This window comes from Channa argus, chromosome 2 (assembly GCF_033026475.1).
Source record: "Channa argus isolate prfri chromosome 2, Channa argus male v1.0, whole genome shotgun sequence".
Taxonomy (NCBI): Eukaryota; Metazoa; Chordata; class Actinopteri; order Anabantiformes; family Channidae; genus Channa; species Channa argus.
The window spans coordinates 1,050,971-1,070,246 of record NC_090198.1 but is presented as its reverse complement, the minus strand read 5'-3'; the positions used below and the strand labels follow the sequence as shown (position 1 = coordinate 1,070,246).

The following is a 19,276-nucleotide window of genomic DNA, read 5'->3' as shown; positions in this document are numbered from 1 at the left end:
AAGCAGATTTAAGAATCTGGGGTTCCTCTTACACAGAGAGAGGCTGAGTACACTGAACTGACACACTCACAAACTACATTATAAGCTGTATTTAAGTGCCATGCAAATGTAAATATAGCTAAGGAAGTGAACAGGTATATGGCAAACTGCATCCAGTTTGCACGGATCAAATCTCCATAGCCTAGTTATGTTCTACTATATATTTATCTTTTGATATAAATGATAAAACATAAAAATTGATATAAATTTATCTTTTGATATAAATGATACATTTTAGGGTTTTTTTCTGTGGTATAAAATGATACCTGTGTGGCTGATTATTTGCGCTTGAATATACCAGACTTTGTCGTATTTGTTTTTTTTTTTTTTTACATGCAGTAACAACAAGGTGGCTGATTAAAAGCCGAGTGGCTGCTAAATTTTAAAATACACCAGCTACTTCGTAATCCGTGTAAGTGTAAACACATTAGGAGAGATATTAACCAGCTTCAGTGATTCCTTTAAGCCTTTAGCTGTTAGTCTAGGCAATTATTTATGCAGTTATCCTCACTGATCATTCTGCATTGTGCTGTTAGAGTCATCATAGCGAGGCTCCCACATCTAAGCAGAGTATCCACAGAACTAACCCATCTAGCGTCTGCTATACTGTCATGCTTTTATTTCTTATTGCCCTCGTTATGTGTGGTGTTTGGTTTCAGCCATAAATGATGAGTTGAAGAACTGCCTTAATATTTTAAGTTAAAAAAAATGCAATCCAGTCTTGAAAAAAACATTTCTTGTGTAAACTGTTGTCTCAATTGGGTTGATTTAAATGTGTTAGTTTATTGAATGAATTAGTAGTTGTTTAAAGTAGAATATCTATGTCAGCCTCATTAAAAGGTTTGTGTAAACTTGTAAAAACCTTTATTATAATTTATTCAATAAACATTCTTCATAGCTCTGTAACCATAAAGGTCCATTTGAAATGTTAACTATTTTATTTATTAATTATTTTATTAATTTAATTAACCTATTCTGCAGCTACCTTCATGAACTTGTGACTTTTAAAGTCACACAATACCAAAGTCAGTACAAAAGCATCATGTTAAACTGGTTCCACTCACAAATCAACTCTACATGTGGGGGTAGGGGATACATTTAACACCAACCATCATCATTCATGGTTCACATCATTTTATATTTTGACATAACAATAACTTCCTTTAACATTATTAGAGGTAGATAGTGGGCTTCGACCTTGAACTTGTTCACATTATTCTGTTAATTAAAAAGCACTGATTCTATAAACTTTCTGCGTTGGAATTTGCAGTACATTTAATCCCTCCCCTGCAAGTGCTTTCAACCTGATTTAACACCAGCAACCCAGAACTTAAGTTCATTTTGTATCTGCAGTTGAAAAGCTCTACTAGATAAAAATCAGATGATTTTTTTGAGGCAGATTTATATGTTTGTCACAAGACCGGAGAGAAAGAGGGAGAATCTTGAGGACTGCTTCAACAGAAGCTAGGTGAACATAACAGCCTGGGACAGAGTCAGGTTAGGGGCAGGAAGCACCACAATGCATGAGTAATCAGGGTACCAAAAAGCAGCTGATGACTTTCAGCCGACCCCCCCATGGCAGTATGGAACCTTAACGTAGAACAGCAGGGTGGTTCATTGGTATAATATTCCTGGGCAGTGTAAAAATTGGATTACAATTAACCACTGACATAATAAGCAGGTGCAGTCAAAATTTCAGTGTAAAAAAGTTCATGTACCCATCTTCCAAGATAGATTTTCATATTATGATCATATCATTTTTCTGTTTTTAGGTTATATTCCATTCCTGACTCACAGGTATCTACCATTTATCAAGCACCACTGAAAATTTGTTGTACATTGATTTATTAACAATTATGAAAGCCCAGTAATGGAAAGTAACACACTCTCTCTACTACATTAATTATTTTTTATGTTTTTGCGTTACATTTTTGGTGATTTTTGCAGATTAAACGTCTACTACTCCATTTATACTTTTTTATCAGTAGCATTTACTGACAAATTATGGTTTACTTAGTTAGTTTAATATGGCCTACATTTAGTGGAAGTTAAGCAGCTAAATGACCTGATTTCTGCCCAATAAAATGATTATGAATGATGAGGAAAACACGTTTTAAGTCGAACCTAACAACCCAAACACAAACGGCGAACTGCAGTCAAACACTCGCACAGTACAACATTAATTTATTCAAGCAAGCTCAAAATCTCGCGGTGCTACCATTCAGACATCTTGCATTTTATTAAGTCTAGTCTGGGGGGATTTTTTTCCCGTTAAATATACTGAGCACATTCCATAAACATTCCATTTTTTTAAGAATCCAGCTCATTTTCCTCCACGTTATCGGATGCGAGGCGGCTGCACCGAGCCTTGCGTGCCAATCCCGCGGAGTTTAGCTCGTCTCTCACGGGGGCTCTAGTCGTATTGTGCGTCACCTCCATCGCTGCCGTTTTGTTATTTTTCTCTGTTGAGGAAACATGGCAACTCCCGCCGCTGTCAACCCGTCCGGTAAGTCCGAGTCCACACTCTTGGTCGAGACAGAACCAGATGTTTGTTAGTGTCACGCAGGAGCTTAAAGGGAGCTGGCTTTGCTGTAGTTGCTGAATTTGGCAGAAACGGGGACAGGCCGCCGAAGCCTGGCTCCAGCATCCATCCCCCTTCCCCCACCGACCCGCCGCTCACAACGCTGCTATTCTTCACTGCTCTGCGGCCGGTTAATATGGGCGAATGTCAAAACGACTTTCGGGCTGTGGGTGCTTCTAGGATTTTATGGGCCTCAGTTCTCACGTTTTTGTTCCGTTTTTTCTGGGCAAAGCTTCTTTAAGCGTAAAGCCGTAGTTTCGCTTGTCCCTTTGCTTCGCTCAGCGTCATACAAAAGGGCAGCAGATCGTTTCCGCGCACCGTTGCCCTTCATGTTATTTCTGACATTTGAGAGACTCTAACACGTGTAGTGATTTACAGTTTTCCTCTGTTTCCTGTTTATTCATTATTGTCAGAAAGATATGTTCGCCCTGCTACGTCCGCTTTCATGTACATAGCGAATCGTGCCTAATGTCAAAAGCCGTGTAATAAGGTTATGACTGCGCACCGGAGAAAACCAGCCACACACTTCATGCTGCATCTAATTTTAGTCCGAATCTCCGTCTCTGCCTTTCACTCAGTCCGTAATATACAATGGTGTGAGTCACTCATAAAAGCGTAGATGGATTTGAAATGCGTGGTTTTTGGTGGATGTCACGTTTGTCGATTGACTAGAATTGGATTTTATTATGTGACGGTTCCCTTTGTAGGAAGATAAAGTGTAAATTGGTAAATGTCGTCTTGTTGCCCTGATGATCTCCTGATTCTGCTCGAAGGACAGTAACATTTGAATTAGTTTTCCCACAACTTCTACATTAGACAATGTGACTACAGTAAATGGAGTCAAACAAAAAACAGCCCAATATAACTTGGTAGCAAGTACTGCTCTATTAAATTTGGGCAAAATAAAACCACACATATCTGTCCAATTTGGGACAGAATTTATTCTGATGAGAGTTTTTCTGAACACCTGAGACCTTTGTATGAAAAGAGGTCGGCCATACTCTACCCCACTTGTGTGTTACTTCATTGGCAATGTAAATTAAAAGGAAAAATAAATAAAGAACTGGCTACTTATTAGCACCTTGGCTGCATACAGAGTGATGGGGTGAGGTGGTGTTAGAATGAACAATGAACAGATGAGAAAATAACCCTATCGGATAATAAAAAGCCAAAACAAATCCCTTCCTCTTTCTGTTTTTAACAGCAAAATGCTCAGTAATTGTGGACTTTTACAGGGCAGGGACAAGGCAACTGCCTTTTATTATCATCCCCTGCATGTTATGCTTGTTCTAGTGTAAAGACGTGTTAGGAAGTGAGATGCGAGCTATGTGCAGCTCCTCTACCTAATCATGACAACTAGTTCAATGCCCTGTGTTAAAATAACTCAAAAGAGCAGCATTGGTGGGGCTGTGCTGTACTGGTGAGACAATGAAATATGGTCCATGAAGTTCGTCCATTCTTTTGGAGGAACACATTTATATGGCAAGACACAGCACAGAGCTTTAGAATTGGCAACAGCCAGGACTGTACATTTTTGGAAAGTGAGCACAACAGCAACAGCTTTGTTGTAGAGATCCTAAGTTGAACAGTAGACGTTCATGTTACAAAGTAATCCCAGATGAATATGTGCTTCCACAGATTTAAATTGTTGCAGAACAAGTTAAAGCTTAACCAAATTAGTTTTTTTTTTTGCTGTGTTGTTTTGCTCCCTGCATTACAGATCCACTTCTGCGTCAAACGTTTTCCTCTTTCAGATGAATGAGAAAGACAATCACTCATACAGAGTGAATGTCTTTCTAATAGCTGCTGCTTTAGACAAATTTCGTTTTTTACCTGACATGACTGTACAGCTAAGTGTTGAGTTCAGATACTCAGGGGTTTAGGAATGCTGCAGTGTTGTTTGCTCATTACCCAGATCCACTTGTTCAGTCAATCAGAGACTGGAAGATACTCATGCAATATGGCCTTCCCCACTACACCTTTATCTGCCACCCCACTAAGATTGTATCTGTCAGCTCCTGTTTGTCTGAGCACACCTGATGCAGGTAATCGGCAGTTGGTAGTGCAGGGTTAGTTAAAAACAAGCAGAGCAAGGGTCCTTGTGGGCCAGGATTACGTTATGAAAGAAAAAACAAGAAGCAATTTGTGTAGAAAGTAAGTTTTTTTTTATTATTGGAACACAAATGTTTAGTTTCTCTATTGTTCAATGTGCCAATCTATTTAGCAAAGCTTTGCTAATCTGTTGTTTTGTTAGTTTTTATTATGCTATTTTTAAAAGGAGAATGTTTGGAGCCTCCACTGGCTCCTCATTTATCACCTGATGAAGAGCAAGATGTGGCTTAAAACCGAAATTAGTGGTATCAACTAAACATTTCTCATTACTTAATGTATATTAAAGTCTATTAAACTTGTAGTGTCTAGTTTTAAAACTAGACACTACAGGTTTAATAAACTTTAATATTCAGATCACTGTACAACTAGAGTTGTTCTTAATTAAGTAAATAATAAATGTTCTGCACTTATATAGCACTTTTCTACCTATTGGCACTCAAAGCACTTTACACTGCTTCTCATTCACCCATTCACACTCACAATCACACACACACTCATGTCTCTATTATGTGTATGAGATGTGCAGCACACTGCTGTGTCAGGAGGATTTAAAGTGAGCGAATGGGCTTGTTGATGATTTAAGTCCTGTGATAGAAACTTTTAGGCTACATGGCTCAATGTGCTGTGAGCAAAACACTGTGCGCTGACTGTGCTCAGATTGTGACGATGCTTCTCACTACGGCGATCTGCTGTGTTGGATGTGTGAAATGCAAATCCGGAAAATGTCGAGGGCTGATTTCTCTTGACATTGTCTGGAGTTTATATGTGAAACAGGATTGAGTGTAAATTCATAAATTTCATTCGTCAGCACGGGCAGAGCTGACTTTATCGTTTGACGTTTATGCTTGTTTTTTATGCTTTAATGTCCAGCTGAGTGTCTCTCTTCAGCTGGGATCTGTCTCCTCACTGCTGCTGTTGCAGCAGCTGCTGTTGTGCGCTGTGAGTGTGTGTGTGTTCAGGAGCTGCCCCACCCTTCGTTAGACAGAGGGACAGACAGCTGAGGAACTGCATCAAAAACACCCAAACTCTAACTTCACATCTCTTAATCTCACTCTCAAATGCAAACTTCAAGTGCAAATAGAACCTTGAGAAGTGCTCAACATTCCCATTGAGAGTCACTCGCAGTTTGAGCTCTACACAATGAGGCAACAGTTCATAACAGAATCTGCGTTAATGGCATAAAATCATATGCATTATCATAGTTTTTACTTATGAATTGTATGTCCTTGAATAATATGTAAAAAAAAATCTCCTGATCTTGTGTTAACTAGAGACCTTATTACAGACATTTAATCAAAAGTCCCTTAGACTTTGAACAAGGGAATTGGAAATGCAAAAATACTAAATATTTTTAGGGTTTCAGTAACCAAAAATAACCATATCTTCTTCTTATCCTTTCAGGTGTCTCCTTTCAGGAGTCGCCACAGCGAATCATGTGCCTCCATCTAACTCTGTCCTCTGCATCCTCTTCACTCACACCAACTAACTTCATGTCCTCCCTCACTACATCCATAAATCTCCTCTTTGTTCTTCCTCTAGACCTCCTGCCTGGCAGCTCCAACCTCAGCATCCTTCTACCGATATATTCACAGTTTCTCCTCTGAACATGTCCAAACCACCTCAATCTGGCCTCTCTGACTTTATCTCCAACACATCTAACATGAGCTGTCCCTCTTATGTCCTCATTCCTGATCCTGTCCATCCTCGTCACTCCCAAAGAGAACCTCAACATCTTAAGCTCTGCTACCTCCAGCTCTGCCTCCTGTCTTTTCTTCAGCATCGCTGGTCTCACCACCGTCTTGAACATCTTTCCTTTCATTCTCGCTGATACTCTTTTATCACACAACACACCTGACACTTTTCTCCACCCGTTCCAACCTGCCTGCACTCGCCTCTTCGCCTTTTTTCCACACTCCGCGTTGCTCTGAACCGTTGACCCTAAGTACTTAAAGTCCTGCACCATCTTCACTCTGGTCAGGTCAATAGCACTGGTGGCAATTGTTGTTAACCCGGGCCCCGACCTGTCCGTTATGAAATTCATTTTCGGTGTGAAAGTCATGATTTGCATGTTTAATTTGGCCTGTGTTTTACGTCGTATGCCCTTCTTGAAACAACCCACCGCATTTATCCAGACTTAGGACTGGCACAGGAAGACTCTGGCTTGTGTCCTTTTGTGGTTGCATTTGTCCCCATGCAGTTGCACCTTATAATTAATATAAAAATGACTAATTTCTTATGGGCAGCATAGTGACAGAGAGCTTCCCCACAGCTGAAAGGTCATTAGTTTTAAACTTGACTGGGGCCTTTCTGTGTGGAGTTTGCATGTTCTCCCTTGTGCTAGTCATGCATTGTCCAGAGATCTTGTTTGTTTTCTGGATATGACTATCTACTAGAAGCTGTTGCTGGCATCTACAATTAAATAAATCTTTACGTACTTAAATGGTTACATTTCAATGGATTGCTACCTATGCTGTAACACACGGGTTCTACTTACAGTTGGCACTTTAATGTTTTGATTAAAAGGATGGATGCATTTTACATTAGACTGTAATGTTGCATATACACTGTTACTAAAAGGTTAATTGATACTTGTTTTATTCGTATTAATACTATAAGAATATCAGTACAGTGTGTATGAGCAGTGCACTGTTTCAGGTGTGCATGCTGTTTTTCTCAAGCAGTTTGGAAGTGAATACGATCTTTCCCAACATAAACACAAAGTTGATGCACAAAGCGAATACAGCATCATTAATTTACTAAATGTAGCCAACAGTCAAAGTGAGCTCAAACACACTCCAGAACCTAATCGTAAAAGATGTTTAAACTTATACAAACCAAGGGAACCAACACATCAAATTTGCCATTGCAGCTTGCTGACAGACATGCTGACTTTAAGGAGAAAGGTTAGCGAATGGGATTAATAACTTGACTAGATAGCAGCTTCTTGTAAACATTATTGCCATCAGTAACTAGTTGGTTAAGCATGTTTTCTGTAGCTAATATCGAAAAAGTTATTTTTGGTATTGTGACAACTCTGTTGGACTTAGGGCTGCACAATAATTTGTAATTGTTTCAGCATCCTAATCCAACAATCTTTTTGCTGCTTGATGTATAAGGAAAACTCACACGGTTCTCACTTTTATTACTAATTTTCAACAGGAGTGTTTAACTTTAACTGGGTGTTTAACTGTCTCCTCTTCAAATTCCTGAAGCGCTTGTTATTTTAGTATTACATCCTAACTTCAGGAAGCCGTATGCTGTTTAACACAAAGCAACTATTATTCACCACCCTCTCATGCTACACAGGGATTAAAAGCTGCTAAAATGAATGCACTCATTCAATTACAGTCTGCTAAAGCTATTAGCTAACACTGGAACACTGTAACGCAACAGCGACAACTGTATTTGACTGGAGAGTGAATTGTGAGAACAGATACAATGTAATCAAAAAGAGTGACATGTCAAAAGATCACATAGTAAATAAAAAGTCATGAGGTCTTTTTTTGTTGTTTTAACCATTTCTAATTCATTTCAATTAGAGCCACTTAGAATAAGACTTTATCTCACAATGGGGAAATTCCACTTTTAATTTTACTCTTAAGTAATCTGGTAAAACTTTCTTATTTTCATGTCAAAACATACATTGCAGGGGAAAAACATATTGCAGTGTTATTTTTTTTTAATACTGCGCAGCCCTTAATAGACTAATGTCTATGGCATCATCCTCTGCTGCTAATGAGAACAGTTTGGACAGATGGCTATTGCTGGTAAAGGAACTGGTAATTGCTGCTAAATGGCTGCTTTCAATCTGAAAGTTAACAAGAATTCTACAAATTCTTGTACACAAAGATCAGTAGAGTCTCCATTGATGCAAAATGTAAATTGTTTTTGTTTATGTCGTTTTCTCTCTCTTTCCTAAACGCACTAATAATATAAGTAACAAAATATAAAATCAACCCCAACATTTACATTTTAAAACTGCAAAGTTATAACAGAGATCCTCGATGTTCGGTTTTGTCTATTTTCTTCGTCTACCGCAGCCTTTGCTTCTAGTAGACTGTTCCACAGAGCCCAGTACAGTGTTGGAGAGCGGGCTTTCGCAAGTATAAACAGATTGATGGCTGCAGACTACACACTCACTGCAGAGGAGTTATAGGTGCGGTGCATCCAGAATCCCTATTAAAGGACTGTCGGTGGCTACAATCACCTCGTGGCAAAGATGACAAAGAGATGCTCATGGTCAATTTCAAAAAAGAAAAAAAAAAAACGTCTTTTGCCTCCTGTTGTTAGCCTATTTTAATTTGCATAAAACATGTTTGTGAACACCTTGGAATAATCTGGGTTCCTGCATTAATTTGTTATAAAATGTGATTTGGTCTTTATAGTGATCGGCTTTAATGTTTTAGTGTGATGACATATGTCACTTTCTTCAAAAGACACTGTGTTTCTTTATGATGAAGTGTAATAATTTGAATTGGAAATGTAAAACGGTGCCTGTTCAGACCGTTAGGAGAACATCAGCAGTGTGTTTGTGTGCTGCTCCTGCCAGGCTGAATGACTACACTGATTGCCAGATGAGGCTTCATCACATTATGCAAGTTTGGAGCTGTGCGTAACTCATACCCACTTCATGAATGAATGATGGAAGGCTTCTCCTTGGAAGAGTGTTTGTGTTTCTCGGGAATCAAAGCTGGAGGGAGGTGGGTTAGGAGGACTGCAAGCTCTATCAAATATTAACAATGTTACTCTGTGCACTGAGCCATACTGGCTGGTTTGTTTGGCCTATCCATTGCATCTTGCTTAATGAGAGAGGGATGGAATAGTGTGGGGAGATGGAGGGGTAGCAGTGAAGCAAACAGAATAAATTTTGTGATGAGCAAGGTGGAAAACAATTCAGTGGCAGTGGGAAAGAAAAGTAAATGTGAGAAAAAGGAAGATGTTGGGCTGCTTCTCACAATGCAAATAATTTATATGAATTTAACTAATATTTAAATTTTGAGTGGTGCAAAGCGATGGATTTAGAGTTTATCCTTTTGTGGTAGTTGAATTTTACTCAGATTTTAGGTAAACTTATATTAAATATAAGGAAGCATCCACTCCCCTAATTGTACATGCGCACTTGTATAATGCTGATTGTAAACTAGTTACACATGCATGGCAGAAAGATCTGTGTTCTGCAGGAACAATGTACCTGATGAAATAAGGTTTCTCAAATCCCCTACCCTAATTACAGTACCCAGGTTCCTCAGGTTCCAGGTTCTTTGAATTGCCTGTAATCACATTCATTGTGTGTAACCCTGAAGCCGGTGTTAATATATAACATTATCATCATCGATTTGCACAGGCTAAAAAAACAAAATAAAAGAAAATAATGTCCAAATGAGGTCCACTGAGTGTTTGAGGTTTAAATATTTGAACCCTTGTATAAGTCGACCCTCTGCTGGGTCTTTGTGAGAAAAGAATAAAAGTATCATAATAATTATCTAAGTAAAATTGTAAGTGTAACGGTATATCTTTCTTACAGATGGGGGAAGATGCTAACAGTTTGCTTGTTTAATGTGTATGTTTCAGAGATGGGCAGTGAGTTACCAGGGACAGTAGCAATGCCAGGAGCTGTTGGTGCTGGCCAAGTGAGGATGGGAGGAGCTGTTCCAGGCCGCGGGGGCAAGAGGAGATCAGGGGGGTGAGTATCTTCACTACTGACCTGCAGTGAAATCTGAATGGATGGCTCTCAAACGCTAACTAAGCTGAAACCAAGTATAATCCAACAGTCCCACAGTAAACATTACTTCAGGAAACTAAAAACAGTTTTCAGTGAAAAATAATAATTTCATAAAATAGGTACTGAAACAAATATTAAGTCAAGGTATCGGGATAAAAACATATTTACCAATAATCAGTCTAGTCTAAAGTAGCGATGCTCTGATTTGTCGACCATTAATCGGTTTTGGCTAATATTCAGCTTTTCTGGCCTTATTTTTGTGAATAATAACCATTTGAAAAGGCCAGAAAAAAAATCAGCCATGCTTCGCATTAATTACTTTGACTTTTATCGCCAATATATTCTAATATTGTTTTCCATACATTGTTTTACTCTTTTAAATGTGATTTAATAGGGAGTACTTTTATTTCATAGTAAAGATGTGCACAGCACATTGATTTACTCAGCTTTGCTCCTTGTCTTGCAACTCCCTCTCTCTCAAGGCTGTTTCATATATGTACTCTGGACAACGTTAGGAGCATTCAACCTCAGACATTGTCTGATGTGCCCTGTTGAGAAGCATCTTCACGTGTGAAAATTTCTGTGCACAATCAGCACGATCTACTAAAAAAGGTTCTGAACCGGCAGTTGAGTGGTCAATCGGAAACGTCATCAACGCTGGCCAAGATGCCAGGTGGCCTAAATCTCCTGCATAGTTTCTGTGCCTTCTGGTTTCTCTCTGGTTTTATTTAATAATGCAGCCAATTTAGGAGCAGTGAGACATCGGTGTCTCGAGGACGACACTAGTAAGTATTTGTGTTACGAATGTGCAGGAAAAAAGGATCTGTTCAGAATCCAAGCCATACAAGCTCATGTATGAAGCAGACTGAAGGTAGTATCATGGCTTGTGCTGCATGGATGCTTCTGAAACCGTGATCTCACGGATCTTTATTATTGATAACACTGGCAGATCAAATGCTGATGTCGACAAAGGAGAGACAAAGTGAAAAGCTAAGAGTTGGCCATTTGAACCTGCTTTGCCTTTAGCTTTGAGGAACAGGTGTTGTGACCCTGGCACTCCAGTAAAGTAAAGTCCAGTTCATTCTTTACATTAAAGTGGTAATTTTCTAGCCTGGCTAAACATGTATGACATAATTTCCATTACTGGCTGAAGTGAAGTGAAGGCAGGTGTTTTTTATCACACACTATTTCCACCAATTCTATTATTTTTACCATCTAGCCGGCAGAATAGAGTTCTTGTTGTTTAGTTGTGTGGACAAACTCAAGGTACCATATAACCCCATTAATACATCTTCTAAAAACCAGGTTCAGATTATCATTCTCAGGTTCAGACTATCAAACAGGAAGTGGGAGGTCTGAAAATTCTTCATAGCAGGGGGGGAATTAGGCTGAGGGGAGTAGAGGGGAGTTTTCTGATTTTGCTGGGAAATAATCTCAACAGTGCTCGTACTAACATTAAATGTTAACCTTCCCGAATGGGATAAATTAGGCTAACATACCTAAGACATTTATATCTTTTTTTATAGAAAAGAACTAATAGATTTTCTTAATTGATTGTTAATGAGGAGTTGTTTGTCTATGTAGGAGTGGCTCTAGGTATATGAGGCCTGGAATAAAACCTTTTTTTTAAAGCTGCAGTTCAAAGATAGACCTGCTGCTAGCAGCCCTGTAGCAGTGGTTCTAGCTTGGTTCTTCTTTTCTGTTGAGTTCAGTTTTCTTATTTTGTTTGACCAGTTTTAGATTTATATTTTTGCTGTATATCATTTTCCAAACATTCATAAAATAACTGTAATGATTAACTGTAAATAAATCCCACACTGAGTGAAGTGTCTCCTGCCTCACTGCATGTTTGTCCTCCACCACTCGGCCAAACCTTTACAGGTAGCATCACTCATTTGATGAGTGAACACTGCTGGACTGACACAGCGTAGTCAGCTGGGGCTGGTCACCTCAATGACCATTTGCATCTTGGCATTGATATGTTCTTCCAGTCTGTTATGCAGCATTAAAGTTTTTGTGTCGAACGGAGAGGGAGTGTGTGATGAAGATGGAGCATCGGCAGGAAAAAGAGTAAAAGCATTAGAAAGCTTCATAACAGAATAGCTATGTGAGTGATTAAGTTTGTATTGGATGAGGATTTCGTGTGTGTGTGTGTGTGTGTGTGAAGCCTAGAAAAATTAGCAATTTATGATTATAGTATCCTACGCAATGAGTTAGTTTTCCTCCTGTCCAACTGACATCAAAGAACTAGTGGCGCAGACCATGAAAAGACCAGATGTTGCATCTGCTCACATTGTCTTTTGTCTGAGCTGACAAGTGGCACTTTATCATAATCCAAAAATGCCAGCTGGCGAGAATATACATTCTGAGCTTACGTTAGAAAAAGAGGAAGTTGAAGACCTGTTTATACAAATTGTAAACAAGGCAGCTTTAACTTACCATTATCACACCAGTCTCGCTCAGCACACACATGCAAATGTTGCACCACATCATGTTGTATATCATATACCTCATTCCTGTCCTTATCACTTGTCCATATTTCTAGGTGTCGTGGCCTTTAGTTCTTTATGTGCCCAGTATTACCTTGTTACAAAAGATTCTCCAGTTTATTAAAGAAAGATTTCAAATTAAAATACATGCAGAAAGGTCGTCTTGACTAAGGCTGCAACTAAAGATTGTTATTAATTATTTAGTCAAAAAAATTATAGCACAAAATCCTGGTCACGATTATCCAGAACCCAGAGTGACATCTTAAATTGTCGTTTTGTCCAAAGATTTTTATTTTACTGTTATAGAAGACAAAGAAACTAATGAACATAAGGGCAGGTCAACACTTGTGACTTATGAATTAACCATTGTGCAAATACAAAGTAAGAAAAGCATAAAAGCAATTAGAACCCAGCACACATGCTATACAGTGGTGACATTAGACCAGCGCTCAAAACCACTTTTTTCTTGTAGCAACTAAACTCTATGTTCTGAAAAGTGGAATGCAGTTGTCCCATCAGGCAAGCAACAAATTCATGCGATGATCTACATTGTTGTAATTCATACTGATACAATCCTATTTTATTGCTGCATGTATGTTTTAGCTTAGTGTCCCAGTTTGTGATTTTAGCTGAAACACACATCAGGCGACTTTATTTTTCATTTAATGCTGACTTAACCAAGTTTACAAACTTCACAAAGCACTAATAAGGTGGATCTGACCTACAAACGTTTGCCCTGGTTTGCCTAACGGAAACCTTACATCACCTTCTACAACTTTTACAGGCATAAGCTGCCAGTCAAACGTCTACTGTGTAAATGTGGCAGAAATTTTTGTGGAGTAGCTTCACATCTTGCTGATCGTTTAGTGCTTATTGATGCTGTTGCTAGGAAAGCAGAACTGAAAGGTGTGAGAGCAAACCTAGAGACACAGACTTCAAACCTTTCCCCTGTGAAAGATCAATCTCTGCCGTAATTGAAGTAAGCTGCTTGGACTTTAGGTTGTTTTATATTAAACTGTTCCAGCAGTATAGCTGTGGCGTGGTTAACGATAATGAGTATTAAACTAGGGCGACTGTGGCGCAGGATGGTAGAGATGCCATCCACCTCCTGTCACAAGTGTCCTTGACCAAGACACTGTTTGCAACAATGAAAACGAATTATATTCTTTTCCTGTTTAAATTGCCTCTTTAAATTCACGAAATCACAATATAGGCTCCATTTAATTCAGATTTCGATTTCCTGTATGTATCTTAATACTCTCGTGGATGTCGTCAGTATTTTAAGTTGCAAAACCTAATATTGTGTCAATCAGGCTCTGCAGTATTTTAATCAGTTAGCTTTTAAATATAAGGGGAAAACTACTGATGTTACATCAATGTGTCAGATATGCATTTAATCAACGTTTTGTTTTGTTTTTTGTTTTTTGTTTTTTTACCATTAATCTCATTGACTGGTTTTATCAGGAAAGCTCAATTCCTGTCACTGTGTGTCATCACTGTACTGAGTCTGCTGTGACACACTAACATCATCCTGTTTCTAAATGTGTTCTGTCCGAGCTCTTAGCAAGAATTAACTTTTTTAATTTTTTCATTTAGTAAAATCAGTTTTTGATGGGTGCAGCGTAATTCTTAATACAGTTAAACCTACAAACATTCATAAATCAAAAAAGCTTCTGGTTGACTGAGAGTGGATGAAATTACATTTCCCAGGTTATTTCTGTCTGTATGTGTCATTGTTCCATGACTGTTTGTGAAAAAGCAGCTCTGCAACTGTCCTCACTGTGACGTGGTTTGAGATAAAAAGCTGACAAGAGAAGAATGAGGTATTCTAACCTCTTGGTGCAGAAACCTCACAAGTAATCCACTGTGCAGAATGGTACTTTGGGTAGAATGCACAGAAGCGTGGAGAGAAGAGAATGAAGAAACAGGGTATGGATCCTACAGCGTTGTTTTCTGCTTCTCAGCTTATTAAATCCACCATTCTTTGATTCACTTACAGTCAAGTTTGGTGTTGATTTTCTTACTGAACTGTATTGGGAAAATCTTGCATCCTGGTAATTGTTATTATACTGCAGTGTTCATTTTACAGTATCAACACATTATTAATAATCTTCTTCTCCGGTGATAAATCAAACTGTTTTTTAGTGCCTGGTTTATTACATGCTACCTTCTGACTTGCTTTCCTTAGATGCTCTGTCAGCTTTTGAAGTCATTGTAGTGACACCATAGCTACTCTGGTCATAGACCAGGGGTGGCCAACCAGTCAGAGACTAAGAGACACATTTTTTACTGTGTTACCACAAAGAGCCACATCATACACATTGGCACACATGAACATCACCCCATCTCTTCCTCACACACACACACACACAAACACACCGGCTCAGCCAGATCTATTGTAAATGTCACACACCAACGTGATAATGATGAATGAAATTGACTCCTACAGTACTAAGACCACAGGCCAGTCATTTTCAACAATGAACATTGTGTGCACTGTCTCAGACACAAACCCCCAACCAAGTTCAACCAAACCCACAAACAAAAATACAATAATTTAGAAAAATGTTTTTCTTTTACTATGCGTGTTGCTTAGTGGGACTTCTGGCATTCCTTGCCTTGAACAATCCTCTTCAAATCTGGCTTGTATTCCGTTGTTGCCACTCAAAGCAATTCTTTCACATGGGTGTCATTAGGAACAGATCGATGCTTTGATTTCACGTGTTTCAGGGTAGAAAACAGACTCGCAGACGTATGTTGACCCAAACATTCACAGATCTTAAGCGCAGCCCGTTTGACATTAGGGTATTTTTCCATTGGCACACTTTTCCAGATCTCAATGGTCCCTTCCCTTAAAGCAGGTTTCAGTTGGTCCTCCTCACAAAGATCGATCATCTCCAAATCAGCCGCAGCCTCATCTGTGGCTTTCAAACAGTCCGTCTCCGCATTAAGTCGACGAGGAACTTAATCTCTGGCCTTGTCAGTTGAAGATCACTGAAGCTTTCGTGCAGGTTTTCAACCAGTGATGCACACAGATTTTTTACTCAAATGATCTTGCTCCTACTGGGAAGCTTTACGGTATTTTCATCTCACGCACATGTGTGTTTGACGAAAATACTGTATTGAACTCAAGCGAAGCGAACACGACATGAACGCAAGAGCCGCATGAAACCAGGCAAACAGCCGCATGCAGGTCGGGAGCCTGTGTTAAACGTCTACTAAGTAGACGGTTCAAACTTTATACCACAATGATTTCTGACTCGCTGGTGACATTGAGAGAAAAGATGGGTAGGTCTTTTCCTGGGTACATCAGCACTGTACCCAGTAGGCATCAACTGCCGGTCAGACACATCTATCTGCTTCTTTATTTGTCAGCACCAAACCAGCTGCAGCAAAGCCAAGAAGGAAGTACTCTGTTACTCTAAACAGATGTGTGTTGTCATGGCATTGCTCTGTCAGCCTAATGGAGGTAGCAACTGTCTTTCCTGTTTTTCAGAATGGACTTTGATGATGAAGATGGCGAGGGACCTAGCAAATTTTCAAGGTGAGAACACAGGAAATGTCAGAAAAATGATATAACTAGTTTACAAAGATCATACAGTTCCTGTTTCAGGGTATCTGCGGGTATGAAAAATGTGCGTTATATGTAAAAATTGCTAAATCTCAGTCTTCTCTGCAATCTTTGAATAAAAAATGTCAGTATTACAGTAAGCACTAGTTTTACATTGGTGCTAAATTGGTCTAAGATGTGTTTAATGCTGCAATTAAAAAGTCTCAAACTTGTCTTGACAACTCTGCAGATACCCCATTCGTATAACACAGTCTGTTGCGTGAACACCTCATGACTTACTTTATCTTTTCCTCCATCGAAACCAAAGGCCCCTATTATGTATTCTTTTTTTTTTTTTAATAGAGAGACTCAGATCTGATCTTTTTCTATCTCTTTTTCTGTGTAATGTGTGACCCTGTAAGTGTTTTATTTCTGAGCCGGTAAAACAGCAGCAGATTTGTTTCTGCTAAATTGAGCAGTGAGCTTCCCTCTGCTGGACACATGAGGAATCAATCTCTTAATAATCGACCAACACATTTAGCTGGCTACAGGAAATCTTTATATTACTAATCAGAAAAATGTTTTCTTTGTATTTGCTCTATATGATACTAATAATTATAATAGGGTCATGTTTATAAAACTCTATTATATATCACCAAATTAGAGAAAATCAACAGTAATTAATTAGTCTTATCTTAATTTAAACATTTTATAATTTAAATTAAACAGTAGTTTCAAACTGATTGATTTGACAGTCTGAAAGGATTATACCCTTCTGCCTGTGATGCTGAACGTTTGTTTGTTACATAGAATTGCTTGGTTTTCCAAATAATCATAATATTGCATATTGTAGTCTAAATAACAGCCTAATAGTAAATGTATTAATGAAAAGAACTGTACATTAAATCAGTAGGACATGGAGACAAGACATTTCTCTACCTCCTCTTAGGCCCAAGCAGAGTTAGATAATGCTATTCCAGCCTTCATCCCTTTTAATAACTACCATCGTGCAGCCTGAGCTGATCTACACACTTTGTCATTGACTGAGGTTACTTGGCTTCTACTCATGTCACCCTTTTCTTTATCCTCATGGTTCATGTTTATAGTTAGACCATTATTGATGTAGGATTTATGTTTAAGTATAAGTGAGTATAAATCCTTACTAGTTGACTTGAATAAAGACACCAGCATGTATGAACCGTAGCCCTCTGCAATACACAGCTGCACTTATTTCACACAGGATGATGAATTACTGAAAGAATTGCATGTCTCTCAACTTCTCTGGCTGCTGTTCACACCTCCATGCTACTAAAACCAAAAATGTGGTTGTAAAAAAATCATACCTAAATTCATGAATAGTTGTACATTTTGAGATCTTACAGACTAATGAGAAATGACATAAATTCAGTGGATTTATTCTTAGATGATTTATCCAGTATAAGCTTGTTTATCTTCACAAGCAGGTTTTTTTTTTCTCGTCTAACTGAATACGTTTTTATACACTTTAGTCAGGGGTATCAAACTCAAATTACCTGGGGGCCGCAGGATGCAGAGTCTGGGTGAGGCTGGAATCAGGTATTCCACAAAAAAGCTTTGGTAAAAAAATCTAATCTTCTCAAACATCACTAGTTCTTTAACTTCAGTGGGTTCTTATGAACGTGAAAAACACCAAAAAGGCACATGGTCCGCTTGAACATTCTGGAATGCTCAGGGGAGCCGGGGGTCAATTCTCTCAAAAATTGCCCAAGCTTGTCTGCTTTTCCACTCACCTCCCCTGAACTTGGCTTTGAGGTCAGAGTTGCACTGCAGGTCAGTGAGCTCCATTTGAAGCACAGGAGGGGCATCTTGCACATTAAAGAAGAAGAGGTCCTGTCTTTTATGATGACATGAATATCATAACATTTGCAGATGGTAGAAAGTACCAGGATAAGGAGCGCAAAAAACTGCTACTGCTAACGTCGGTAACATTGACTTTGTCCAGCTCGAAGTCAAACATGTTAATTTCAAACACAGTAAGAAGTAGTAATTCTAAGACGGTCATGTGATGTTACACGGGCGCCTCAATAGTTGTGCAAGGTCTCTCGGCTTGCATCAAGCCCCCGGGCGGCCATCATAGGTTCGTTCAGCTCCAGCTTGCACAAAAAAGGAACCTTCCACGCACAACTCGGTAAAGTGCCATTCATATCAAACTTGTGGGCCACACTAACATTAAATTTTAATATAGTCCTGCGGGCCACAAAATATTGTCCCCCGGGCCGCAAGTTTGAGACCTCTGACATAGGTCATTTTATGATGATGCTAACCTAAAGACAAACCCATAAGTCTCTATGGAATAAGCATTGTTTGCTTGTTATTAGCTACAATCAGGACGGTACAGTTTGTTTCAGTTTTACTGCAGAGCTGCAAAGGTTAATGTGTGACTCAACAGCTGAGAAGGAGAAGAGAGGACTTGTTAAAGTGGTGACTGCTTCAGCAGGTTAGTACAAAACTGCAAAGGCTACGCTGATGCTAAAGTAAACAACTAAATAAGTTGAACTACTATTCAGAGATCTGAAGATATCTGGCAGCTACATGCAAAAAAACAAACGAAAAAACAAACAAACAAAAATTTAATATATAAAAATATAAATATATATACGTGTGTGTGTGTGTGTGTGTGTGTGTGTGTATATAATGAAAGCAAAAAAAAACAGTGTCAGTTGAGGATAGGAAAGACTTGATCACTAATTTTTATAGTTTTATAGCAAGAATATTTGTAGAGCAAGACCACTGCAGTCTATTAA

General features: G+C 38.8%; 1 protein-coding gene across 2 annotated transcripts in view; it reads left to right on the top strand.

Moving 5' to 3' along the window:
- Positions 1–2,231: 2,231 nt before the first annotated feature.
- arnt2 (aryl-hydrocarbon receptor nuclear translocator 2) overlaps positions 2,232–19,276 on the top strand; it is a 58,567-nt gene continuing 41,522 nt past the window's right edge. The window contains exons 1-3 of one of the 2 annotated variants that reach the window (XM_067493676.1): positions 2,232–2,545; positions 10,304–10,415; positions 16,440–16,487. In XM_067493676.1, the coding sequence (XP_067349777.1) occupies positions 2,515–2,545; positions 10,304–10,415; positions 16,440–16,487 (191 nt within the window). In that variant the 5' untranslated portion in view covers positions 2,232–2,514. The remainder of the gene's footprint in view (positions 2,546–10,303; positions 10,416–16,439; positions 16,488–19,276) is intronic. The other variant, XM_067493685.1, reaches the window with a different exon arrangement.